At 34.6% G+C, this 27,980-nt stretch overlaps 1 protein-coding gene across 1 annotated transcript in view; it reads right to left on the reverse strand.

Moving 5' to 3' along the window:
* Positions 1-7,194: 7,194 nt before the first annotated feature.
* SNTG1 (syntrophin gamma 1) overlaps positions 7,195-27,980 on the reverse strand; it is a 732,034-nt gene continuing 711,248 nt past the window's right edge. The window contains exon 18 of the mRNA XM_055318336.1: positions 7,195-7,744. Within this exon, the coding sequence (XP_055174311.1) occupies positions 7,586-7,744 (159 nt within the window). The 3' untranslated portion in view covers positions 7,195-7,585. The remainder of the gene's footprint in view (positions 7,745-27,980) is intronic.

Genomic DNA, 27,980 nt, shown 5'->3' on the forward strand with positions numbered 1-27,980 from the left:
TATTCATGAGACACACACACACACAGAGAGAGAGAGAGAGAGAGAGAGAGAGGCAGAGACACAGGCAGAGGGAGAAGCAGGCTCCATGCAGGGAGCCTGACATGGGACTTGATCCCAGGTCTCCAGGATCATGCCCAGGGTTGAAGGGAGCACTAAACAGCTGAGCCACCCAGGCTGTCTGCATCTTGATTATTTTTATTTTATAATGATTTTTATCTTTCTGAGTGCATTTCACAGAATTAGTAAATTAAGTTCTACTGCATAGTACTATATCTATATATGTTTTTCAGTGTTTACTTTACAATGCCTTAATTTTGAAATTTTTCTTTTATATTTACTTTTAGAAAAATTCTTTCTAAATAGCTTGTTTTAGTATAGATATGTACTACTCAGTTTAAAATTTGACAATTTAAAAAATGTATTCATATATTTGTAGATATAGGCCACTATTATAGATTACTATTTATAGTTTACTAACATGTATATATGTGTGTGTATATATATAATATATATATATATATATAACTAACTAGAAGATGTTTTTTATAAAATTATAATGCAAGACAAGAAACATCAGACCTAAAAAATTAAAGAGAAAAAGTACAGAGGAATATCAACTCTTGTTTTCTTATTTTGGCAGCTATTATTTATATGATTAGCAGTTCCTTATAAGCAAATTCTCCAACTAACTATTTTCTTAGAAAAATAAGCAATTATGTCAAGATAATCACTAAAATAGCATAATGTAGTCACTTTTGTAATGCCATCCACTTTAATTCTGAACAAAACCTTACTTTTGGTTATTGTCTTTCTTAAAATTACTCAACAATAACAGTTTTCATTAAGTACCTCTGTGTTCCAAACATAATGCTAGGTGGGAAATATACAAAGGTAAGCAAAATAGACCTAGTCTCTGCCTTCATAAAAATTAAAGTTTGTTAGGGAAGATAGTAAATTAAACCATAGCAATAAAAGTTGCCAAGTGGTGTAAGTACATGGCAGCAAAAGTTCAGCTTTTCTGATAAAGAGAAGGAAAAAAGCTTCTCATTGGTAAAGGGCATTTAAGCTACCATCTGAAGGACTGTTATGTGTTGAAATGTATTTTCCTCAAAATTAATAGGTTAAAATCCTAACCCCCAGACATCAGAATGTGACTTGATTTGGAAATAAGGACATTGCAAATTTAGTGAGTTAAGATGAGGTCATACTGGAGTTTGGCGGACCCCTAATCCAATTTGACTGATGTCTATAAAAAGGGCACACACACAAGGAGACTACCACATGAAGACTGCAGTTATGCTGTCAAGGAACTATCAGACACTAGGAGAGAATCCTGGAACAGATCTTTCCTTAGTGCCTCCATGGGGTGCATGGTCCTACTGACCCCCTGGATCTCAGATTTCTAGCTTCTAGACCTGTGAGTTAATAGACTTCTGTTGTTTTTGCCACTTAGTTTGTGGTATTTCGTCACAGCAGCTGTAACAAACAAATAGAAAAATGATGAGATATTTCAAGTTGAAAGAGTTGGATGAATTAGGAGCTTCTGGGTACTGAAAACTAAGAATCTTATTCTGATTACAATTAAATAAGGATACCACTATTAGAATGGCTAAAACACTGGTAAAGTTGTGAAGCAAGAGGACTTCACATCTACTACTGGTGGGAATGCAAAATTGTATAGTTACTCTGAATGAAATTTTAATAATTTCTTATAAAATTAAACATTTTCTTACCATATGACATGGGAACTACCCTTTTTGGTATTTACTCAAGTAATTTACAAACTTGTGTTCATATAAAAGTAAACTTGGGCACCTGGGTGGCTCAGTTGGGTTGGTTGGGTCAGTTGGGTTGGTTCAAGTTGTGATCTCAGACTCTGTGCCCTTCCTGCTCATTCTCTCTCAAATAAGTAAATAAATAAAATTTAAAGAAAAAAGTAAACTCATGGCAACTCTTAAATTTAAAAAAATATTATTGTGTTTTCCTTAAATGGAATCCACATTATAAAAATATGTTTCCTCCATCCCTCCATACTTGCTCATGTAAGACGTAGCCCCTGTTATATGTCTAGAAAACTCTAAAGCTGGTTAGAGGTGTCTCTGACAGAAAAAAGGTGGGATCCAGTGGACAAAGGGCAAAGATAGTCATAGAACCTGTGTGGACACAATGAAAGGGATCAAGATTGGTATTTTCTTGAAGGAGAACATACCCAAAAGATGTTTTGCAGAGAAGTGATCTCCCAAAAGAGAGGGAATAATCTCAGAAGATTATATACTGTACAATTCAATTTTGAAAAAGGAAAGCTATTGAGATGGAAAACAGATTGACAGTGTACAGGGGTTCGGGTTAGAAGAAGATGTTGTCTACAAAGGAGCAGTGGGGCATTTATTGGTGAGATTGAGCTATGCCGTATTTTCATCTTGGTAGTAGTGCACAATCATATCCATTTATCAAAAAGTACAGAGCTGTATTCTGGAAAGTTGATAGTTTTGTATTTAAACTATAATTAATCTTAAAAATTAAAAAAAGAATATTCTTGAGTTCATGATCCCTTTAAGATACATACATAATTCTACTCATTGCTAATAGGTAGTTAACTTTTAAAAATCCACATTTTGCTGTTATTCTTTATACATTCACACAAAACACAGTTATCTACTAATTTTATATTGTGCTTTTTGAAGGAATATATTTATAGAAGCATTTAAATCCATGAACTTGTATGTCTGTATATCAACTAATTATATTTCTTTTTGTCTCTATATAAAAATGGATCTATAAAAATATTTATGTATATACATAAAATGAAAATGTGTTTATAATAAATGAATTGTGTTTATTTTTGTGGTTTTAAATTTTAATATAGTATTTACTTTTTAACATTCTTTTAATTGCTTATTAATGACAGGCATGTACTATTTTTTTCTGCAGAGGTTTTGTTTTTTCAAAACATGAAAACAGATATAAAAAATGAGAGAGATGTTCATTTAACAAGTGGTATAGTTTAGATATCAGAATTGTTTTAATGTGATTCCTGTAATCACTCTCTTTTATGGCACTGTAATTACCTGAAAGACCAGTTCTCAGTGGTCTTCTCAGTTACAAACAGGCAGATGACGATGCCCTGTGAGACCAGTCTTCTCTATGTAGTTTCAGTTTGCAGTAGACCACTGTGAAAATATCCAAGCTGTCATGTTTTCAAATATGTAAGTCTGGTTGTTTAAGTAATTTGGCAAATAGCATCTTTCTTCCATCTTTAGGGCCTTTAGGGGCCAAATGTCTAATCTTCGTAAATATTGACGAACCAGAGCAGATCACATCCCCAAAGATTTGCACCCCGGGCTGACAGCTCTTATTTGCCCGTTTGTTGCGGTTAAGATCCTCAGAATCATGCTCTAAACACATGTGAAAATTATAAATCAAACCCAAGAAGTAAAAATGCAAATAGTAAAAAGTATTTGTTTTTATTTTCCAATATGCTTCATTAAAAAAGGTAGTTTTATTAGTAGTACATTAATGAACTTAAAGAATGAAGTGAAAATTTTGTGTCACAGATATTAATTTACATTTTACAAACATACACCAAAACAATTAAAAATGAAATAAATATATTTACATTTTATATTTCTGGTATTTTCATTGCATTTTTAATATATATAAAATATATAACATTTATCATATTTTATTTATCTTCAAAAGCAACTTCAAATGCGCAAATAAGTGAATTATGATTTTAAAGTATTAAGGAATAAGAATAAATCATAAATAAGAGTTTTAGAGGTATGAATAAAGCAATTCCTTAAGAAGAGCTCATGAGTACAGCACTATTAAGTGTAGCAAAATGTTTGTTACTAATATTGGAACATACACACTTACCTTAAAAGTTAAGCACAAAGATCATCCTTGTACTTTTAAAGCTTCTCCACTTGCTGATTTCTAGCAGTAATTCTAAATAATTGTTAGGATTATTACTTTTCCATAATAATAAATCAAGCTTCTCTCAAACCCAGCATTCAATGTAAACAAAGTTTATATAACAAGCTTTGTCATTGTAAATGAGGGAAATGTTGATCTATAAACCAATGCACCTAAAGGAAAATTTCTCTTACACAATTAATATGAACTTGATATTTATTTCCAAGTAATTACTTTTCTTCCAGCTTAACGACAGTTTTGTGAGCAAAGACTTTAAAACTCTAAATTGGTACCTGCCTGAAAAATGAGCAAGGATGATGAGTTGATTATTTTCCCTTTAAAAGAGTGTTGGATGGTAAATGGAGGGGTACACATTACACTTACATTATCTTAAAGTATTTTTGAAATAAATATTTGTTGCAGTATAACAAATTAAAAATGCCCCTGCTTTAATATACTTCAGCTTAAATGAATTGTTATTCTTTATCAGGAAAAATACATTATTATAGTAGTTAGCAAATATTTCAAATGATATTTGAACTTCCTTCTCTGACCTAAGTACCTATAATATAATATTCCCTTTGATCTTGCACTATGTACACTATAATGAACCCTTTAATGTGTGTGTATATATATACATATATATACGTATATACATTTATATATGTGTATATATATATATATATACACACACAGGTGTATGTGTATATGTGTGTGTGTGTGTATATATATATATATGTATATATGTATAATGTGTACACACACACACATACACACATATCCCAAGGCACTGGAGGGGTTAACACATAATTAAGCATTCTGCTATTAAAATGTGCTCTAGTACAAACTAGGATTTCATGAATAAATCTCATGCAGCTAAACATAAATTACATGAGAAATAGAGATTTATCTGAATGTTTTGTTCATATTTAATCTTTCTCATTCAAATACTCCAAGTTATAACAAATGACAGTGGCTAATCATTCCACTGCAAAGGAAAGTGTTAAATACTATTTGGTAACTGATGAGCATCAGAGTGATATTTTTCTAATAGATAGGTGCTCTGCTAATGTTAAGTAGTAATTTAGGCCTGTTAGTTTTTTATCAATGGTATCAAAAATAAACACCATAATATATTACCGTAAATTTTAATTCAAGCTACAATTTACAGTGTAAAGTGTATTAAATATATGTATTTTAAATATATTATTCTAATATAATTTGTGAGTAGCATTTTATTATATACATATACACACGTATATGTATGTGTGTGTATGTGTTGTACAAGGAGATATATATACCCATACGTATCTCATTGTGCACCTTTTCCTTCATCATACCCAGCTAGAAGATTTTTATAATATAACAAAAAGGATATTTAATTACTCTTTTTTGTGTATTTAAAATGGAGCTTTTACAAAATCTGACATTAGTTATTAAAAATGATTATGTAACACATATATAAGATTTTAAAACTATTTTTTCCATTTGGCTAACTAGCCCATTTCGTATTAACTGTAGACTAGATTATCACACTGCGGACACATAAATGTTGCCCCAATGTGGGGCACCATAATACGGCTGTAGTTCATAGTAGAGATTCCATAATGAAGTAGCTACTACTCCTTCTGATCCTAAGGTACCTGCCTCCCTTTGCTTTTCCCCTGTAGACTCAACAGAGGCTTACTAAAGCCTGCTTTTGGTGGACTTCTGACTTTAGAATGACTGTTCTATTTGGTGAATATATGGTAAACAATAATTCCACAGTATCATCCCAGTTAAGAATATATATTAATTTTATGATCAAGATAAAATATATTAAAAGTATGTCGTGTCCAATTAGCCATAGTTTCTTGAATAAGGTGACCTAGACCCAACTTAACTCTTGCCAGGTACAATTATGAACCTTCGCTTTTTTTTTTTTTTTCAATTTAACATGCTTAAAAATTAACCAGACACAACATGAATTCATAATTTATGGTGATTATGGAAATAGTTTGACAAATTTTCAAGTATGTTGATCATGTGTCCTTTTGGCAAATAATTTTGTTTCCTTCTCAAGTAACTTTTTTTTTCCTACTTAAAAAAGAAAATCAAGCCACTTTATTAGATATTTCATTATCTTCACAAGGAATTGTCCAATCTTTGATTTAAGTTGGAAACGTGGGCAGTCCCGGTGGCCCAGTGGTTTAGCGCCCTCTTCAGCCCAGGGTGTGATCCTGGATACATGGGATCGAGTACCACGTCAGGCTTCCAGTATGGAGCCTGCTTCTCTCTCTGCCAATCTCTCCCTCTCTTTGTGTGTGTCTCTCATGAATAAATAAATAAAATCTTAAAAAAAAATAAGTTGGAAACCTGTGTTAATAACAACAATAAAGTAATTTTTTTTTTTTAGTAGGTAGCTGATTGTTTAAAAGTAGATCTCAGTACAGCTGTAGTAAAGGACTGAGAATGTTTTCCACACTAAACAAATGGTTACATAATACCTGGTATCTGAGTCATGTATACATACCTCTGATGCTTTCAAATTCCCAGGCTCTTTTTATTTACTAAGACAAGATAACTAAAATGACCCACATAGGTTGCCATTATAGAATCACTTTTTATGATATGATAAGTTAGAAATTTAAAATTTTATTTTCATATCTCACCTTATTTTCTCATAAAATATTACTAAAATGGGAAAATGTCATTTACCTGAAATAAGTAAAACTTTGAGACTACCCTCTAAGATCATTTCAGTCCATGATTAACTAGTAGAGTTAGGATTACAAAGAATTGTTTCTCACATCACATTTTTTATATTATTTTCACTACAAAAGCTTTTGGGGTCACTGAAAATTTATGAAACTTTAATTTGATAATAAATTCCATTAAGTAAGTAGAAATCTCCTTAAATGAAGGAAAGAATAAGAGGTTCATGAATGTTATCTTTGTGGTTAAATTAACACATTTCAGCATATTTGGTTGACAGTAGCAGCGATAAAACATTGGTATCAATGATTAAGGAAAAGTAGTACATTTTACATTGTGACTATCATAGAATTGATATATTTATTCTTTTGAAAATGTTAGGAATAGCTGACAATAAGATAAACAAAATTGGAGTGCCAGTGTCATATCACAGAATGAGAATACAAGGAGAAAATCTGCATCAGCAAATTAAAGTGCTTTCTTCATTGATGAACTTTCTGCATGCTTTTTTCCTTGCTGCCATGTTTTGTTGTATTTTTTTTTTTGCCTTCTTTATATCACTCATAATTCAATGATAGGGCATTAGTTCATGATCTGGCCCAACATGTATTTGTCATACAAAATAATCTAAAATACAGAAATAACCATTTAAGTGGTATTTTTATTTATAGGTAGCTTACAATTTTTATATTATTTACATACTTTGAATCATTCATTCTTTTGTCTTCACTTTCAATGAAATACTGGTACAAATGGGCTGAATGAGAACAAGCTGTTATGTTCATTTAAAATTATTCACAACTGTCTTCCCAAAGAGAAGGGCTTTTGAGATTCCTTATGACCTTGTTTTCTGCTGAAATTTCAAACTGAATTCACTGTTGACTTGGTGATACCATTGTTTTTCCAGGGTCTAAACTGAAGACTATGTTTATTCTGTTTCTATAGTCATGGTAAGTGGCAATGCAAGCTCAGAATGTCAGGTTGTATACTTTGCTCTGCTTGTAGTACCAGAGCTGGCAGCAGTGGAAGCAGCAGTCTGATTGCCTAAATAAAGAGGGTCCAAACAAGCTACTTTGGCAGCAAAGAATGAATGAATGCAGTGAAGAACAGCAAACAGATTTGAGAACTCCAGCTCCTGAAAGAGAAAAAGAAATGCTTCAGATAAAATAAAAGTCAAATTCTCTTTAAAAACTGGTAATAACTAGACAATTAATAATGAGTTATTTTTTCAAGCTCAATGAACATAATTTAAATCAGTTAATTATATCAAATTACAGAAACTGTAGGCATTTTGTTCAATATGTAAATTTCATATGTATTGCAGATGTACTCAAAACATGGTAGTCTAAGAGCTAGAAATACTAAGCATTCGTATTATCATTTCTGTATTGATAAATGCTGGATAGAAATATATTTGGCCAGAATAAAATTTTATTATTGATAAAGTACAAAAAATGGGAGTAGCTTAAGCCTATTTTTAATCTCTTCATACGCATTTCAAATGATAAATTTGGATTGAAATAATTTTAAAAATATTCTTCATTATTATCTAGAATAAGTTACAATTTATCATAAGACACTGAATATGAAATGCTGAAAGCAGGGAGTTATGAATGTTTATGGCACTAGGAGCCAAATGGTTCAGTTCTAAAGTATAATGCATACATTAATTTTAAATGTAATTAATTTTAATTGTTGTATTTGTTTAAATTTTTTGTACTTGGTGGTTAAAAAAATCAACCAAGGCCCACTAATTGTTTGGATTTGTTATTATTATTATTTAAATTCAATTTGCCAATATATAGTACATCATTAGTTTCAGATATAATTTTGAATAATTCATCATTTGTGTATAACTCCAAAAGCTCATCCTGTCATGTGCCCTCCTTAATGGCTGTCACCAAGTTACCCTACCCCCTTTCAGCAACCATCATTTGTTTCCCAGAGTTGACTCTCTCATTATGCTGAGTCAAATAAGTCAATTGGAGAAAGACAATTATATGGTTTAATTCGTATGTGAAATATAAGAAAAAGTGCAAGGGACCATAAGAGAAGGAGAGGAAACTGAATGGATTTTTTTGAAATAGGTTTTCCATTTGGATCCTTAAGGAAATTTGTAGCCCACATTGAAAAAAAAAATAGGAAAGATTTTTGTTTTTTTCAAACCACAAATGATGTCAGACTAGCTGTAATATCCTGAGGTGATGCTCAGGATAGACTTTAAAAGATGACCTCTTCCTTGGTGATGAGGTATGGAAAACCATCAATAGTCCCATAAAATGTTTTAATTCCAAGAGGATTGAGAGAAGACACATACATGTGCTTAATGAACTCTATATGATAAACATATCAGAAAGAGGATAGCCAGAGGGTAATAAACCATGTGAAATTGCTGACAAAGTTGTTGCTATATCATTCATATTTATAATAAACCATATAGAATGACACTTGATGTGTACATTAGTAATAGTGTTTGCAATCTCATATGTCACAATGGAAAACAATATAAAATATCCATTCAACTGGGACATATTGCAGTATGTGCAATGCACCAGGAAACTAAGTAAAATAATTCACCTTCAGAATATTTTCTCAGAACATGCAATAAAAGTACAATAGAGCACAGCATAAATTCACTCACAGTTCTGTACAATATAGATAAAATACTTATGCTGTCTCAGTAATCCCCTTCAGAACATCAGTATTTTATAGTTTCCTATAGCAAATATTGACTTATTCTAGAGAGCAGTAAAGATTTAACTATTCTGATTGCCTAAAATATTTCAGTCTAAACATGATTTTAGTTATTCCATCATAATGTTTTCAGGAGCTTCACTTTTGACAACCCACGTCAGTGGCAGTATATGTTACTTGTCAACTAGCAGTATTTCTCTTACCCAAGCCCTGAAGGCCCCTATTCTCCCTTCATTCTTTGTTCTGCCAGTTGATGTCACCTGCAGATTTCAAATTACTTTTGATATCAGCCCATAAATCCACTTGATATGAAAAGGGTGGTAAGGTTTTGGAAAATATGGGATGTGTCTATGTACTATTAAAAAAGAAAACTACAAAAAAACTAGCAATTCATTCTTGGCAAAGGGGAAAATATTTGGAATATTGCAAGGAGGCAAAAGTATAAAAAGTTTTCTCAAAAATAATTCTGCTGGAGGGAGGGGCAACATGGCGGAAGAGTAGGGTCCCCAAGTCACCTGTCCCCACCAAATTACCTAAATCACCTTCAAATCATCCTGAAAACCTACGAATTCGGCCGGAGATTTAAAGAGAGACCAGCTGGAATGCTACAGTGAGAAGAGTTCGCGCTTCTATCAAGGTAGGAAGACGGGGAAAAAGAAATAAAGGAACAAAAGGCCTCCGAGGGGGAGGGGCCCCGCGAGGAGCCGGGCTGAGGCCGGGGCGAGTGTCCCCAGGACAGGAGAGCCCCGTCCCGGAGAAGCAGGAGCTGCACCAACCTTCCCGGGCAGCAAGGGGCTCGCAGGGAGTTGGAGCAGGACCCAGGAGGGCGGGGATGCCCTCGAGCTCCCTGGGACACTAACAGACACCTGCGCCCCGGGAGAGTGCGCCGAGCTCCCTAAGGGCTGCAGCGCGCACGGCGGGGCGGAGCAGCTCGGAGGGGCTCGGGCGGCGGCTCCGCGGAGGGGGCTGCGGGGCGGGAGCGCGAATCCAACAGCGCAGGCCCCGGAGCACAGGGCGCCGGGACACAGCCCAGGATCCGGCCTCCCCCGGGACAGGCAGAGGCCGGGAGGGCCCAGGACAGCGAGGACGCTCCTGCCCCGAGGTGAGCAGATCAGCGGCCCCGCCCCGGAGCCTCCAGGCCCTGCAGACGGAGAGCCCCGTGGTGACTGCAGGAGCTGACTCCAGGGCTGCAGAGCTGGCCCCGCCACTGCGGTTGTTCCTCCTGGGGCCTCACGGGGTCAACAACCCCCAATGAGCCCTGCAGCAGGCAGGGGCAGAGCAGCTCCCCCAAGTACTAACACCTGAAAATCAGCACAGCAGGCCCCTCCCCCAGAAGACCAGCTGGACGGACCAGTTCCAGGGGAAGTCAAGGGACTTAAAGTCTACAGAATCAGAAGATACTCCCCCGTGGTTTTTTCTTTTTTTTCTTTTTGATTTCTGCTTGCTTCCCCCACCCTTTTTTCCCCTTTCTTTCATTTTCTCTCTTTTTCTTCTCTCTTATTTCTTTTTTCTTCCTTTTTTCTTTTTTCTTTTTCTCTTTTCTTTCCTTCTTTCTCTCTTCTCTTTTTCTCCTTTTCCTAATACAATTTGTTTCTGGCCACTCTGCACTGAGCAAAATGACTAGAAGGAAAACCTCACCTCAAAAGAAAGAATCAGAAACAGTCCTCTCTCCCACAGAGTTACAAAATCTGGATTACAATTCAATGTCAGAAAGCCAATTCAGAAGCACTATTCTACAGCTACTGGTGGCTCTAGAAAAAAGCATAAAGGACTCAAGAGACTTCATGACTGCAGAATTTAGAGCTAATCAGGCAGAAATTAAAAATCAATTGAATGAGATGCAATCCAAACTAGAAGTCCTAACGACGAGGGTTAACGAGGTGGAAGAACGAGTGAGTGACATAGAAGACATAGTTGAAGGCAAAGAGGGAAGCTGAGGAAAAAAGAGACAAACAAAAGATCATGAGGATCGATTAAGGGAAATAAACGACAGCCTGAGGAAGAAAAACCTACCTTTAATTGGGGTTCCCAAGGGTGGGAAAGGGACAGAGGGCCAGAACATATATTTGAACAAATCGTAGCTGAAAACTTTCCTAATCTGGGAAGGGAAATTCATTCAGATCCAGGAAATAGAGAGACCACCCCTAAAATCAATAAAAACTGTTTAACACCTCGACATCTAATAGTTAAGCTTGCAAATTCCAAAGATAAAGAGAAGATCCTTAAAGTAGCAAGAGACAAGAAATCCCTGACTTTTATGGGGAGGAGTATTAGGGTAACAGCAGACCTCTCCACAGAGACCTGGCAGGCCAGAAAGGGCTGGCAGGATATATTCAGGGTCCTAAATGAGAAGAATATGCAACCAAGAATACTTTATCCAGCAAGGCTCTCATTCAGAATGGAAGGAGAGATAAAGAGCTTCCAAGACAGGTAGAAACTGAAAGAATATGTGACCTCCAAACCACTTTGGAGGTGAAAGAATATGTGACCTCCAAACCACAAACCAAATTGGTTTGTGACCTCCAAACCAATTTCTTTCTCTGCAAGAAATTTTAAGGGGGACTCTTAATATTCCCCTTTAAGAAGAAGTTCAGTGGAACAATCCACAAAAACAAGGACTGAATAGATATCATGATGACACTAAACTCATATCTGTCAATAGTAACTCTGAACGTGAACGGGCTTAATGACCCCATCAAAAGGCGCAGGGTTTCAGACTGGATAAAAAAGCAGGACCCATCTATTTGCTGTCTACAAGAGACTCATTTTAGACAGAAGGACACCTACAGCCTGAAAATAAAAGGTTGGAGAACCATTTACCATTCAAATGGTCCTCAAAAGAAAGCAGGGGTAGCCATCCTTATATCAGATAAACTAAAATTTACCCCGAAGACTGTAGTGAGAGATGAAGAGGGACACTATGTCATACTTAAAGGATCTATCCAACAAGAGGACTTAACAATCCTCAATATATATGCCCTGAATGTGGGAGCTGCCAAATATATTAATCAATTAATAACAAAGTCAAGACATACTTAGATAATAATACACTTATACTTGGTGACTTCAATCTAGCGCTTTCTACACTCGATAGGTCTTCTAAACACAACATCTCCAAAGAAACAAGAGCTTTAAATGATACACTGGACCAGATGGATTTCACAGATATCTACAGAACTTTACATCCAAACTCAACTGAATACACATTCTTCTCAAGTGCACATGGAACTTTCTCCAGAATAGACCACATACTGGTTCACAAATCAGGTCTTAACTGATACCAAAAGATTGGGATCGTCCCCTGCATATTCTCAGATAAAATGCCATGAAATTAGAACTAAATCACAACAAGAAGTTCGGGAGGACCTCAAACACGTGGAGATTAAGGACCATCCTGCTAAAAGATGAAAGAGTCAACCAGGAAATTAAGGAAGAATTAAAAGGATTCATGGAAACTAATGAGAATGAAGCTATAACCGTTCACAATCTTTGGGATGCAGCAAAAGCAGTCCTGAGGGGGAAATACATCACAATACAAGCATCCCTCCAAGAACTGGAAAGAACTCAAATACAAAAGCTAACCTTACACCTAAAGGAGCTAGAGAAAAAACAGCAAATAGATCCTACACCCAGCAGAAGAACAGAGTTAATAAAGATTCGAGCAGAACTCAATGAAATCGAGACAAGAAGAATGGTGGAACAGATCAACAAAACCAGGAGTTGGTTCTTTGGAAGAATTAGGAAGATAGATAAACCATTAGCCAGCCTTATTAAAAAGAAGAGAGAGAAGACTCAAATTAATAAAATCATGAATGAGAAAGGAGAGATCACTACCAACACCAAGGAAATACAAATGATTTTAAAAACATATTATGAACAGCTATCCGCCAATAAATTAGGCAATCTAGAAGAAATGGACGCATTCCTGGAAAGCCACAAACTACCAAAACTGGAACAGGAAGAAATAGAAAACCTGAACAGGCCAATAACCAGGGAGGAAATTGAAGCAGTCATCAAAAACCTCCCAAGACACAAGAGTCCAGGGCCAGATGGCTTCACAGGGTAATTCTTTTTTTTTTTTTTTTAATTTATGATTGTCACACAGAGAGAGAGGCATAGACATAGGCAGAAGGAGAAGCAGGCTCCATGTACCGGGAGTCCGACGTGGGATTCGAACTCGGGTCTCCAGGATCGCGCCCTGGGCCAAAGGCAGGCACTAAACTGCTGCGCCACCCAAGGATCCCTCCCAGGGGAATTCTATCAAACGTTTAAAGAGGACACCATACCTATTCTACTAAAGCTGTTTGGAAAGATAGAGATGGAGTACTTCCAAATTCATTCTATGAGGCCAGCATCACCTTAATTCCAAAACCAGACAAAGACCCCACCAAAAAGGAGAATTACAGACCAATATCCCTGATGAACATGGATGCAAAAATTCTTAACAAGTTACTAGCCAATAGGATCCAACAATACATTAAAAAAATTATTCACCATGACCAAGTAGGATTTATCCCCGGGACACAAGGCTGGTTCAATACTCGTAAAACAATGTGATTCATCGTATCAGCAAGAGAAAAACCAAGAACCATATGATCCTCTCATTAGATGAGGAGAAAGCATTTGACAAAATACAGCATCCATTCCTGATCAAAACTCTTCAGAGTGTAGGGATAGAGGGAACATTCCTCAGCATCTTAAAAGCCATCTACGAAAAGCCCACAGCAAATTTCATTCTCAATGGGGAAGCACTGGGAGCCTTTCCCCTAAGATCAGGAACACGACAGGGATGTCCACTCTCACCACTGCTATTCAACATCGTACTGGAAGTCCTAGCCTCAGCAATCAGACAACAAAAAGACATTAAAGGCATTTGAATTGGCAAAGAAGAAGTCAAACTCTCCCTCTTTGCCGATGACATGATGCTCTACATAGAAAACCCAAAAGCCTCCACCCCAAGATCGCTAGAATTCATACAGCAATTTGGCAGCATGGCAGGATACAAAATCAATGGCCAGAAGTCAGTGGCATTTCTATACACTAACAATGAGACTGAAGAAAGAGAAATTAAGGAGTCAATCCCATTTGCAATTGCACCCAAAAGCATAAGATACCTAGGAATAAACCTAACCACAGAGGTAAAGGATCTATACCCTAAAAACTATAGAACACTACTGAAAGAAATTGAGGAAGACACAAAGAGATGGAAAAATATTCCGTGCTCATGGATTGGCAGAATTAATATTGTGAAAATGTCAATGTTACCCAGGGCAATATACACGTTTAATGCAATCCCTATCAAAATACCATGGACTTTCTTCAGAGAGTTAGAACAAATTATTTTAAGATTTGTGTGGAATCAGAAAAGACCCCGAATAGCCAGGGGAATTTTAAAAAAGAAAACCATATCTGGGGGCATCACAATGCCAGATTTCAGGTTGTACTACAAAGCTGTGGTCATCAAGACAGTGTGGTACTGGCACAAAAACAGACACATAGATCAATGGAACAGAATAGAGAATCCAGAAGTGGACCCTGAACTTTATGGTCAACTAATATTCGATAAAGGAGGAAAGACTATCCACTGGAAGAAAGACAGTCTCTTCAATAAATGGTGCTGGGAAAATTGGACATCCACATGCAGAAGAATGAAACTGGACCACTCTCTTGCACCATAACAAAGATAAACTCAAAATGGATGAAAGATCTAAATGTGAGACAAGATTCCATCAAAATCCTAGAGGAGAACACAGGCAACACCCTTTTTGAACTTGGCCATAGTAACTCTTGCAAGATACATCCATGAAGGCAAAAGAAACAAAAGCAAAAATGAACTATCGGGACTTCATCAAGATAAGAAGCTTTTGCATAGCAAAGGATACAGTCAACAAAACTCAAAGACAACCTACAGAATGGGAGAAGATATTTGCAAATGACATATCAGATAAAGGGCTAGTTTCCAAGATCTATAAAGGACTTATTAAACTCAATAGCAAAGAAACAAACAATCCAATCATGAAATGGGCAAAAGACATGAAGAGAAATCTCACAGAGGAAGACATAGACATGGCCAACACGCACATGAGAAAATGCTCTGCATCACTTGCCATCAGGGAAATACAAATCAAAACCACAATGAGATCCCACCTCACACCAGTGAGAATGGGGAAAATTAACAAGGCAGGAAACCACAAATGTTGGAGAGGATGTGGAGAAAGGGGAACCCTCTTACACTGTTGGTGGGAATGTGAACTGGTGCAGCCACTCTGGAAAACTGTGTGGAGGTTCTTCAAAGAGTTAAAAATAGACCTGCCAGGGATCCCTGTGTGGCACAGTGGTTTGGCATCTGCGTTTGGCCCTGGGCGCGATCCTGGAGACCCTGGATCGAATCCCACGTCGGGCTCCCGGTGCATGGAACCTGCTTCTCCCTCTGCCTATGTCTCTGCCTCTCTCTCTCTCTCTGTGACTATCATAAATAAAATAAAAAATAGACCTGCCCAAGACCCAGCAATTGCACTGCTGGGGATTTACCCCAAAGATACAGATGCAGTGAAACGCTGGGACACCTGTGCCCTGATGTTTCTAGCAGCAATGTCCACAATAGCCAAACTGTGGAAGGAGCCTCGGTGTCCATCGAAAGATGATGGATAAAGAAGATGTGGTTTATGTATACAATGGAATATTCCTCAGCCATTAGAAACGACAAATACCCACCATTTGCTTCAACGTGGATGGAACTGGAGGGTATTATGCTGAGTGAAATGAGTCAATCGGAGAAGGACAAACAGTGTATGTCCTCATTCATTTGGGGAATATAAATAATAGTGAACGGGAATAGAAGGGAAGGGAGAAGAAATGGGTAGGAAATATCAGAAAGGGAGACAGAACATAAAGACTCTTAAGTCTGGGAAACGAACTATGGGTGGTGGAAGGGGAGGAGGGCAGAGGGTGGGGGTGAATGGGTGATGGGCACTGAGGGGGGCACTTGATGGGATGAGCACTGAGTGTTATTCTGTATGTTGGCAAATTGAACACCAATAAAAATAAATTTATTTTTAAAAAATAGAAAAAAAATCTGCTACATTTTTATTAATTTGGAGATTATACCTTAGTTATCAAAATAGGTATCAACTTACATATAATTTTTTAGTAAGATTATATTTTCAATTATTCATACCTTATACATTATATAGATTGGCACTGTAAAATTTTTACACTTTTTTTTTTTCCCCCACTGGAGTTAGTGGTAGACAGGAAATAATAGGTAAGAAAGAAAGGAGGCAGAGATGTCTTCAAGTTTGGTACTTGATTCCAATGTCAACTCATCTTTCCTGTCTCAACGGTCATTTTTGGCAACTATACCCCTTCTTGGAGTTTCAATTATCAAATATATACACGTGATATAAAAATGAATAATATATATTATTATATCATATATATGTGACATATATATGAGGAATATGTATTAATCATTTGAATATATCACATATATATTACATTTTAAAATGTTTCCTAGACCTACCTGTCCATCTGCTGAGCATCCACAATGACATCCATCAAATTATTTGCCATCTCCTTGTAATAAAGCTCTTCTCAACCCTATAAATCTAACTAAATATAAACTCTCTTCAAAATGTAATCAATCAATTCATTCATTCATTCATTCATTCAATGAATACTTATTGAGTGCTTAATATGCATTTAGTCTTATTCTGACCAGAAAGACATAAGTGGTGAGCAAAACAGAAAAAAAAAAAAAAAGAGTCCTCACAGGACTTCAAATCTAGTGGCAAAAGACAAAATATAAGGGTATAGATAAATTAAATATTGTTTAATATATTTATAAGTACAGTCAAGAAAATAAAACAGAGAAGAGAGAAAAGAGTGTAGAAGGGAGTGCAAGATGGGAAAATCTTTGTATGTGTACAAAATCTTTTTTTTTATGTGTACAAAATTTGAAATGGACAAAGGAATAAATAATTTGAATGTCCATAAAAAAAAAATCCAGGCAGATGTGTAATTTCAAAGGCCCTGCCTGACATAAAGACATTCTAGGAGAGTTTGAGTTAAAGCAAGGGGTTATTGTGGGTGGATTAGAAATAATTAAGGAGTAATTAATAGGAAATGAAGTCAAAGAAGTAACGCAGGTCAGAATTTGGAGTCCCATTGGACTATTCAATGAGTTTTACTCTGAGTGATATGGAAAACCACAGGAGGTTTTTGAGCAGAGAAATGACAAGAATTGACATAAGACCTAAAATTATAATTCAGAGAAATCATAATTCTGAGCTTTTTGGAAATAAGATTGAAAGAAGAAGAGAAGTTATAATGTTTTCAATAAGGAAAGGTGTGGAATTTGAAAGTAAGTTGATTCGAGGATGATTCCAAAATATTTGATAGAGGAAAGTGTGAGGAGAGGGTTGTCATTTACTAAAATGGAGGAATTATGAAAAAAGCAGGTTTGACATGAAATACCAAAACACCATTTTGGTTTAGAAATGTTACATTTGAGAGCATATCAGAATTACAAGGATAAGTATATAACTGTATATATTAGTGCAGACAAGGGAAAAATCAAAGTTGGGCATAAAATTTAGGATGCACTGGTATATGGATAAAATAAAGAATAAACCTGTGGTCTAACTGACAAGATTAATGTGTGGAGGGTATGTAGAAAAAAAGGATTAAGGACTAATCCTGGGGATCCTACAGTGTAAAATATAGGAAAGATAGGGAAGAACCAGCAAAGAAAACAGAACAGTAGTTGCCAGAGAAGAGAGACAGACAAAACAGAGAGTCTGGTAAAATGAGAACTGGAAATTGGCTTTGGATTTAGCAATATGGAGGTCATTTTTATCCTTGACAAAAACGTTTTATTGAGAAGTGGATGCGAAGAACTCATAAGAAGCAGTTCATGAGTGATTGAGTGAAAAAAAAAATAGAGCAAGTATAGATAACTCTTTGGAGAAGTCTGTTTTTCTTTCTTAAATGAGCAGAGAAATGAATCAGTAGGTGAGATTAATAATGTTTATCTAATAATTAAGAAGTTAGGAAGCACCTAAATATATAAAGCAAATATTAAAATATCTAAAGGGAGAAATAGCAATATAATGAAAGTAGCAGGCTTTAGTACCTCAGTTACATCAATGATCATCCAGACAAAAATGAACAAGAAAACATCATCCTTAAACACCATGTTAGACCAGATGGGCTTGATACTACAAATATATGCATATTCATATTTGCAGATAAGAGGATATTTTATAAGAAAATCCTAGACACTACCAAAATATATTAGAATAGGCAAATTCTATAAAATCACAGGATACATAATCAATATACATAAATCTGCTATGTTTCTATACACGTTAGTAGTTCATTATTAGATGAACTATCACAAAGGGAATTTAAGAAAATAATTTCATTTACAATTGACTCAAAAATAATAAAAAAACCTAGGAATACATGTGACCAATGACCTGTACATTAGACACCAAAAAGCACCAATGGAAATAAATTAAAGACACAAATACAAGGAAAGATATTCTATGCTCATGAATTAGAAGAATTAATACTGATAAAATGTCCATGGGGCACCTGGATGGCTCAGTCGGTTAAGTGTCTGCCTTCAGCTTAGGGTCCTGGGATTAAGCCCTGCATCAGGCTCCCTCCTCAGCAGGGAGTCTGTTTCTCCCTCTCCCTCTGTTCCTCCCTTCACTTGTGCTTACTCTTGTGTGTGCTCTTTCTCTCGAAGTAAATAAGATATTTAAAAAAATGTGTCCATGCTTCCCAAAGCAATATTGTTATCCCTATCAAAGGTCCAATAGTTTTTTTGATAAAAATGAAACAAACAATCCTAAAATTTGTATGGAACCACAAAAAATCCCAAATAGACAAAACAATTTTGAGAAAGAACAAAACTAAAGGTATCACACTCTCTGATTTCAAACTCTATTACAAAGATATAGTAATCAAATATGAACACTTGTGCATTGTTGGTACAGATGTAAATTGTTTCAGACACTATGGAAAACAGTATGAAGCATCCTCAAAAATTAAAAAAATAGGACTTCCATATGATTCAGCATTTCTACTTCTGGGTATTGAAGCCAAGAAAACAAAAACATTAATTCAAAATGATACATGCACCTCCACATTCAATGCAGCATTATTTATAATAGCCACAATACAGAAGCAGCATTAGTGTCCGTTGATGGATGAATGAATAAAGGAATGTGACACACACACACACACACACACACACACACACACACGGAAATATTATTCAGCCATGAAAAAGAATGAAGTTTTTCCATTTGTGACAACACTGATGGACACTGAAGGCACTATGCTTAAGTGAAATAAGTTAGACAAAGAATCACAAATACAGTATGATTTAACTCACATGTGGAATAATAAAAGCAAGCAAGCTCATAGATAGACTAGGTTTGTGGTTGCCAGAGACAGGGACAAAATAGAGGAAAGTCATCAAAAGTTATACACTTCCAGGTATAAAATAAATAAGTCATGGGGATTTATGTACAATATAGTGACTATAGTTAATACTGTCTTGCATATTTGAAAGTTGCTAATGGAGCAATTCTTAAAAATTCACATCACAAGAAAAAAACCTGTAACCTGTAAATGCATAGTGACAGATGTTACCTAGATTTATTGTGGTGGTCATTTCACAGCATATACAAATAACAAATCATTATGTTATACATCTGAAATATAATGCCAATTATACCTCAATTTAAAAAAAAACATTTTACTGACTTCATAACTTCATAAAAATTAACAGAATTTTAACTCATGCTTTATTATATATATATATATTTTAAACTATGTAAAGTAAAACTGTCAACTGTCCTTGCTTGTACACTTGCTCTGTTTCTTCTGCAACAATGTCTAGAAAACTCAATATGGCTGAGATACAAAAATTTGGTAAGTCAAAATTGAAGGCAGATAGACAAAAAATATCTGTCATCTGTTTCAGGACTTAACTATGTCACTCCAGTGCCATGTGGCCTCTATCACTTATCATTAGAAATCATCTGTTATCCTTATGAGTGATCCCAAGTACTGCTGGAATCATTCTCTTGCTGCTTTCAAGATTCTTTATTTAAGTTTTTAAAAGTTCAATTACAAGGTTTCTTTCTCTTTGGGCTTATCATACTTAGAAGTTTATCGAACTTCTGGAATTTGGAGGTTAATGTTTTTCATATTTGAGAAGTTTTCAGTTGTTTTATTTCTTCAAATAATCATTATGCCCCCTTTTCCCCTGTTTTCCTTGTATTTCCATTATGTACATGATTGATGCTGTAATACATGTAACTTTCTGAGGATCTGTTCATTTTTACTCATTTGTTCATTTTCCGTTCCCTAGACAGGATAATCTCAATTGACCTAATGAGATTGACATGTATTGAACTCATTCTCTGTTCAAAAGCTCAAATCTTTTGTTTAATAACTCCAGGGAATATTTTACTTGTTATTCCACTTTTATACTATAAAATTTGATTTGATTCTCTTTATTATCTCTATATCTTTATTAACATTCTCCATTTCATGAGATATGTCATACTTTTAATTCTTTGAGCATGGCTTCTGTTAGCCCTTTGAACATAACATGGTAGACAATTCAAAGGTTTTGTCTATTTAGTCCAATAGTGGATTTCCTCAGGGAAAGTTCCTACTGGCAATCATTTTCTTATGTAAGTACCACAATTTCCTTATTCTTTAAATGTCTCATACTTTTTGTTTAAAACTGGACATTTCAAATAACATACTTTGGAAATAAGATTCTCATCCCTCCCTTGGATTTGTTGCTATTGATAAAATTTGTTACTGTTCCTCCTCCTTAATTTCTGTTTTTCAGTAACATTCCTGGAATAATTCGTAATTCTGTAAAGACTGTATTTCCCATCACTGTTGCTAGTAAAGTCTCTTAGTGGTCACCAGTCTTACAAAGGTGTGACAAAGAGCTGAGACATTAGGTCCTACACACAGTCCTGCCTATCAATATATAATTCTAGGTTCTCAGGAAGATATTGGAGTTTTCTGGGGATGGGGCTTTTTGAGGAGCTCCAAACCCAGTCTATACTCTCCAGTGGCTTCTGGGCTGCTGTTTTTCACAACTGTCATGTCTTCTAAGGCTGTTTGTTTTATGTTTGTTTTGTCTGTAATGAATACTCTAGTTATTGCAAACATATGGTTACTTTCAAATTCTGAAAAAGTAAATTCTGATAATTTTGACTGCTTTTTCATTGTTTTTTCAGAGAAGTGCCATTTTAGAATCCCTTATTTTGCCATCCTGGAAGTCCCACCCACATTTACATTTGATTTTATAAGATTCCTTTAGGCACAGTGATTTGCAAATTTTATGTGGTTTGGATTATTGATTTATTATTTACCTTGGTTTCCTGTCTTCTGTTACAAGGCTTGGTGAATAAAACTAAAAACTCATTTAATTGTCAATCTATATTAATCTATTTACTTTCAAAGGCTTACATACTTCTAGGATCTTGATGTAATAGTGTCTTACTTAATATCTTGTCATTTTTTATGTTAAAAAAATAAGGTACTGACATATGTTAATATCCTATTTATACCTTTTCTCTAATATTAAGTTATTTAGTGAATGGCAGTATACCAAACAGTGTCTTGATACCCAGAACCATAAATTTGAAAAAGACATACTGATGCACTTAAGAAACTCATATGAGACAATTTAACCAGTTGATCCTAATGCAAATGTAAAAGACTCTAAATAAAATATGTAATTATTCTGAACAATTCTATGGTACCTCTTTTCATAATAAAATAATTAATTTTTCAGGTCAAAATTTGATTTTTCCCATTTTCAAATGCTTTCATGATTATTGTAATTTTTGCAGCTATTTCTATATTATAAGAAGATAAAGTACCTGGTTACTATACTCTATTTTAAGATACTTTACCTCCTTGGAAAATGCTCTCAAGTGTATATTCTTAAAATTTTGATTTTCAAAATGTGTTTACTTACATCAATAAAATAAAAATCTAATTACATTTCTTCTGTAATGGTGACCTTTGGCAAAAAGGAAAAAAAATATATCATACCATGGACACGTTCCCCTCAACAATTACTTATTTTAGAGGCAGTTAGTATGTTTGTTTTACCTTAAAAATGTCAATTAAAATTTATAGTTTAGCAAGTTAAAAAATGTTTTGGACTCCTAATACACATGAGCAAATAAAATTCAATATCCCTACAGAGAAAATAGAGGACTTGAAAAATAAATTATGTATAAAAAAAAAACTCAGTGAGAAATAAAAATAGTTCAGAATCTTCAGTGATTCCCAGTTCAGAAGTTCTTTTAAAAGTAGGAGCATATGCTGCCTAGATATCTTCTTTATCGCATATTTCTTTTCCTAATCCTATCAATAGTTTGAAATAACATGTCTGATAAAACAATGGGAATGTCAGCTCAGAAGTTCTTTTAAAAGTGGAAGCATATGCTGCCCAGATATCTTCTTTATCACATATTTCTTTTCCTAATCCAATCAATAGTTGGAAATAACATGTCTGATAAAACAATGGGTAACGTAAATTATATACTCACGCACATAAAACCTACTTCAATACCCCCCTCCCTGCAATTTGTTTACTGATGCTTCAGTTTATTTTATAGTATGAAACACTACAAAACATGAATAGATGCAGGACCTGCACTAATAAATAGGTGTCCCTGCCCTATCCTCATTTTTTTTAGTCCATACTCTAAACAGCTGATGCTGTCAACAATTTACAGCGAAAGGAAGAGGATCTTAGAATTTTATAAAATCTTTGATTCCAGATGCCTAAAAATGTCATAAATTGTGAAAAGCAGAATGGAAAGATGATACTTCATTTCCAATACAGAGGAAATCCTTTATCCCAAATACCTACCCAAGTTTGTGAATATTAAACTTCCTCATCTATGAAACCTCAGTGCTAAATATGGATTCACTTAAATTGCCAGTCATTCTCCAAAAGACAAACTAACACATCATTAATTCTTTAGTAGGCATCTATGACAATGAGCATACAGAATGTTCCATCTATTGTGTTTTATATTCAATCCTTACCATCAAAACCACAGAACAAGTTGTTCCTAGAGCACTCTGTTAAGGCAGGAATTTTATCCACAATTTATAATGAGGAAATGAAGATATATAGAGATTAGCTGAAAGTGGCATTACTGGAGGTCAATCTTTGATTTCTTATTTAAGTTCTACTGTACCTAATATTTGTGAAAAAATATCTCATGGCAGCATAGAGTCTCTGAGACTATGGAGATTGGGAGCAGGAAATGGTTTCAGGGGGAAAAAAAGACTTCAATGACCAAATCAATGTAAATATGTTTCTATACTCTGCACTGTTCCACTAAATAGAAAAGCAATTGCTTTTTTTCCCCTTTTCTTACTGTACTGTGCATAAAAGCATTACTTTGGCTTCCAGATCTCAAATTAAGTAATTTGGGATTAATATGCTGTATACTTAGGAAATAGCTAGGAAAAATTTTAAGTGTTTCTTTTTGGAATAATTGTTATGAATTTCAATGAATAAATCTTCATTAATGTTTTTTTGAAGATGACCTGTTTTGAAGTCAGAAGATTGTCTGGCTATATTATATCAAATTACAATTTTAAAATTACATATACATAAATATAAAAACAAGATATTAGAAGTGGTCAAAAAATATATATATATATATATATGGTTAGAAAATTTAGTAGGAATGACTATAAGAATATGTTAGTAATCCTTGATACTAGTGTGTATAACATCAGAGGTAAGCCACCTTTTTAAAGTTCCTAATAGTAATAAAATGAGATTTTTGGTAAACTGTCAAATAGCTGCAATACTGCTCCTGACCCAACTGGGAGCCATTCCCTTGTTCTACTAGGAAAATTCTGAGAAGTTTAATGATGATTTGGAAAACAGATGGCAAATTTATTAAGCTTCTGAATAATGAAGTGAGAATTTATGTGTTTCTGTTTTCAGAGAAAAAAAAGTATAATGGGCTTTTGCATTATGACATTGTTCTCAGGTAGCCACAAACAATAACAAAACAAAAAACAAAAGCAAAGTAAATTCCCCAACTCCCAGGTAAATCCACATGACTTTTTTCAGTATCTCTGAGACCTTTTCACAACCAAAAACTTAAATACTATGTAGAACTTTTAATTCTGTCATACATATGGTAATTCAATCATGTCCTCCTAACAAACAATATTACTTATTTAATAAGCACTGGTAGTAATGCATTTGCCTTGAAACTGGGAATATACAATATAATATTAAGTTAAAGCACATTTTATTGCTTTATTATTTATTATATATGACAAGATATGAGTCTACTGTCTAAACCATTTAATCACTTTATAAACCATTTTCAAAAGAAAAGAAACACTTGAACAGCTTCCATATTTAACCATTTGTTTTCTGACCCATACTTTAAATGCTGGGTGACTTTTTTATTTCTTTGTAGTTTTATTGGAATATCTTTGGTATATAAAATTGTATGCTTTTAAGGTATATATTGTGAAAAGAGTGTCAGAATCAAGCTAATTAACATATCACTTCTACATAGCTACCATTGTGTTGGGGGGGAAGAGGAGAAATTTAAGTATACAATATAGTGTTGTTGACTATCATCAATCACTTTACATATTAGACCCATATTCACATTATACAACTGAAATTTTATACTCTTTGACCAACATCTCATTTCCCTGACCCTAAGCCTCTGACAATCACCACTCTATTTCTGCCTCAGGGTTGACTATTGTAGATGCCACATGTATTATTTTGTGTGTGTGTGTGTGTCTTGATTATTTTACTTAGCATAATGTATGTGGGTATAGTATTTTCTTTATCCATGCATCTGTCAATGGACAATAAGGTTTGCTCCATATCTTTGCTATTATGAATAATGCTGCAATGAACGTGAGACTGCAGATGTATTTTCAAGATAAAGACTTCATTTCACTTAGAAATATACCTAGGATTGGGATTGCTGGATAATATGATAATCTTATTTAATTTTTTTGAGAAATGTCCATAGTGTTTTCCATATTGGCTATCCCAACTAGATTGCCCCCAGCAGTGCACAAGGGTTGCTGTTTCTCCACATTCTTGCCAACATTGTTATCTTTTGCTTCTTCTTGATAATAGCCATTCTAAATAGGTGTGAGGTCATGTCTCACTATGATTTTGATTTACATTTCCTAATGATTAGTAATGTTGAGTATCTTTTCATACAACTGTTAGTCATTTAAATTTCTTCTTTTGAGATATTTTTTTCATACATACTTCTCTTGAGTATCTTTTCATACAATACTCTGCCCATTTATAAATAGAGTTATTTGTATTTTTGGTATTGAGTTGTATGAGTTCTTTATATATTTTGGATATTAATTCACTATTAGATATATTCTTTGCAAATGATTTTCCCTTTTGTAGATTGCCTTTCATTTTCTTGATTATTTTCTTTGCTGTACAGAAGCCTTCCAGCTTGATGTGGTCCCCCTTGACCATTTTGGCTTTTGTTGCCTATATTTTTGATGTCCTATCCAAAAACTATTTACCAAGACTGATGTCAAGAAGTTCTTTGTTAGTTTTTCTTTCAGTAGTTTTATGGTTTCAGGTCTTACATTTAAGTCTTTAATCCTCTCTGTTACTTTTTATGTATGCTGTGAGATAGTGATGCAACTTTATTCGTTTGCATGTAGATATCTAGTTTTCCCAGCATCACTTGTTGAAGAACCTATCCTTACATTGTGTGCCTTTGGAACCCTTGTCAATGAGCAGTTGTGTATATATATATATATATATATATATATATATATATATTTGTAAGTTTTTTTATTTTTAATAAAGATTTTATTTATTTATTCATGAGAGACACAGAAGAGAGAGATAGGCAGAGACGCAGGCAGAGGGAAAGTGGAACTCAATGCTGGGTGGAACTCAATGCTGGGTCTCCAGAATCAGACCCTGGGCTGAAGGTGGAGCTAAACCACTGAGCCACCCAGGCTGCCTGAGCAGTAGATTATAAATGTGTAGGTTTGTTTCTGGAATCTGTATTCTATTCATTGATATGTATGTTTATATTTACCAGCACCATACTGTTTTGGTTACTATAGCTTTGTAATATAATTTGATGTTAGGAAATGTGATCCTATAGCATTCCTTTTACTTAAGATTGCTTTGGCTACTTGGGGTCTTGTGAATCCATATAAATTTAAGATTTTTTATATTTTTGTAAAAAATATCATTGGGATTTTGATAGGTATTGTGTTGAATCCACAGATCACTTTGAGTAATATAAATATTTTAACAATATTAATTATTCCATTTCATAAACATGGGGTGTCTATCCATTTATTTGTGTCCTTTAGAACTTTGATCAATGTTTTAGAAATTTCAGTATACAATCTTTCATCTCTTTAATTCCTAAGTAATGTATTCTTTTTGTTTTTATTGTTAATAGATTTGTTTTCCTAATTCCTCTTTCAGATAAGTTGTTAGTGTATATTTATGTTACTGACTTTTTTTAAAGATTTTATTTGTTTATTTAAGAGACAGAGAGAGAGCTAGCACTAGCACAAGTAGAGAGAGGCAGAGGGAGAAGCAGACTCCCCAGTGAGCAGGGAGCATGATGCAGGGTTCCATCCCAGAACCCTGGGACCATGACCTGAGCCAAAGGCAGATGCTCAATCAACTGAGCCACCCAGGTGTGTCTATGTCAGACTTTTATGTCGATTTTATATTCTACAAATTCACTGAATTTATGGGTTTAATGATTTTTTTGTGTGTGTTTTCAGGTTTTTTATGCATATTATCATGTCATCTGCAAACAGAAATAATTTCACTTCTTTGATTCCAATTTAGATGTCTTTTATTTCCTGTCCTTGCCTAATTGCCTGGCTAGCACTTTCAGTACTTTGAATAGCAAGTGGTATAAGCGGGAGTCCTTGCCTCATTCCAGATCTTAGAAGAAATGCTTTCAGTTTTTCCATATTCACTATGATGTTAGCTGTGGGTTTTAATAAAATCATTTTGAGAATGTTTCCTCCTCAATTTTGTAAAAGAGTTTAAAAAGGGTAAATATTAATTCTTTGAATGTGTGTCAGTATTCTCCTATGTATCCTTTTGATCCTGGGTTTTTCTTTGTTGGGAAGTTTTTGATCACTAATTCAATCTCCTTGTTTGTTATTGCCATAATAATAGCCATATCCATAACAAAATTTTCACTGTTGAATTTTTGTTATGTTTCTGTCATTATTTCATTGGAGTTATGAAAGGTGATAAACTAAGAATCAGACTTACTAAGACATTGTATTTCTTTAGATGTGGCATTAACGGACTTTAAAATTTACAGTCCTACTTTTAGGATGGTGAAATAGATATATGTTTCCATTTATCCTAAGTGTAATAAAAAGCTCTGGAGGTAAAACAAACAAAAGGACATTCCAAAAGAGGAGGACAGGGCAGATAGGCTAGCAATCCAGAGACCTAAGGAACTGAGGAATAATACCGTGGTAAGTACTCTGAGGTTTTGTTTTTGCATCATACATTCCAAACAAGAGAGTGGACAGCTTTAAACCCAGAAACACCAGTGATTATAGGCAAAACAAGCAAATGA

This window comes from Nyctereutes procyonoides, unplaced genomic scaffold (genome assembly GCF_905146905.1).
Source record: "Nyctereutes procyonoides isolate TBG_1078 unplaced genomic scaffold, NYPRO_anot_genome, whole genome shotgun sequence".
NCBI classification, from domain to species: Eukaryota; Metazoa; Chordata; class Mammalia; order Carnivora; family Canidae; genus Nyctereutes; species Nyctereutes procyonoides.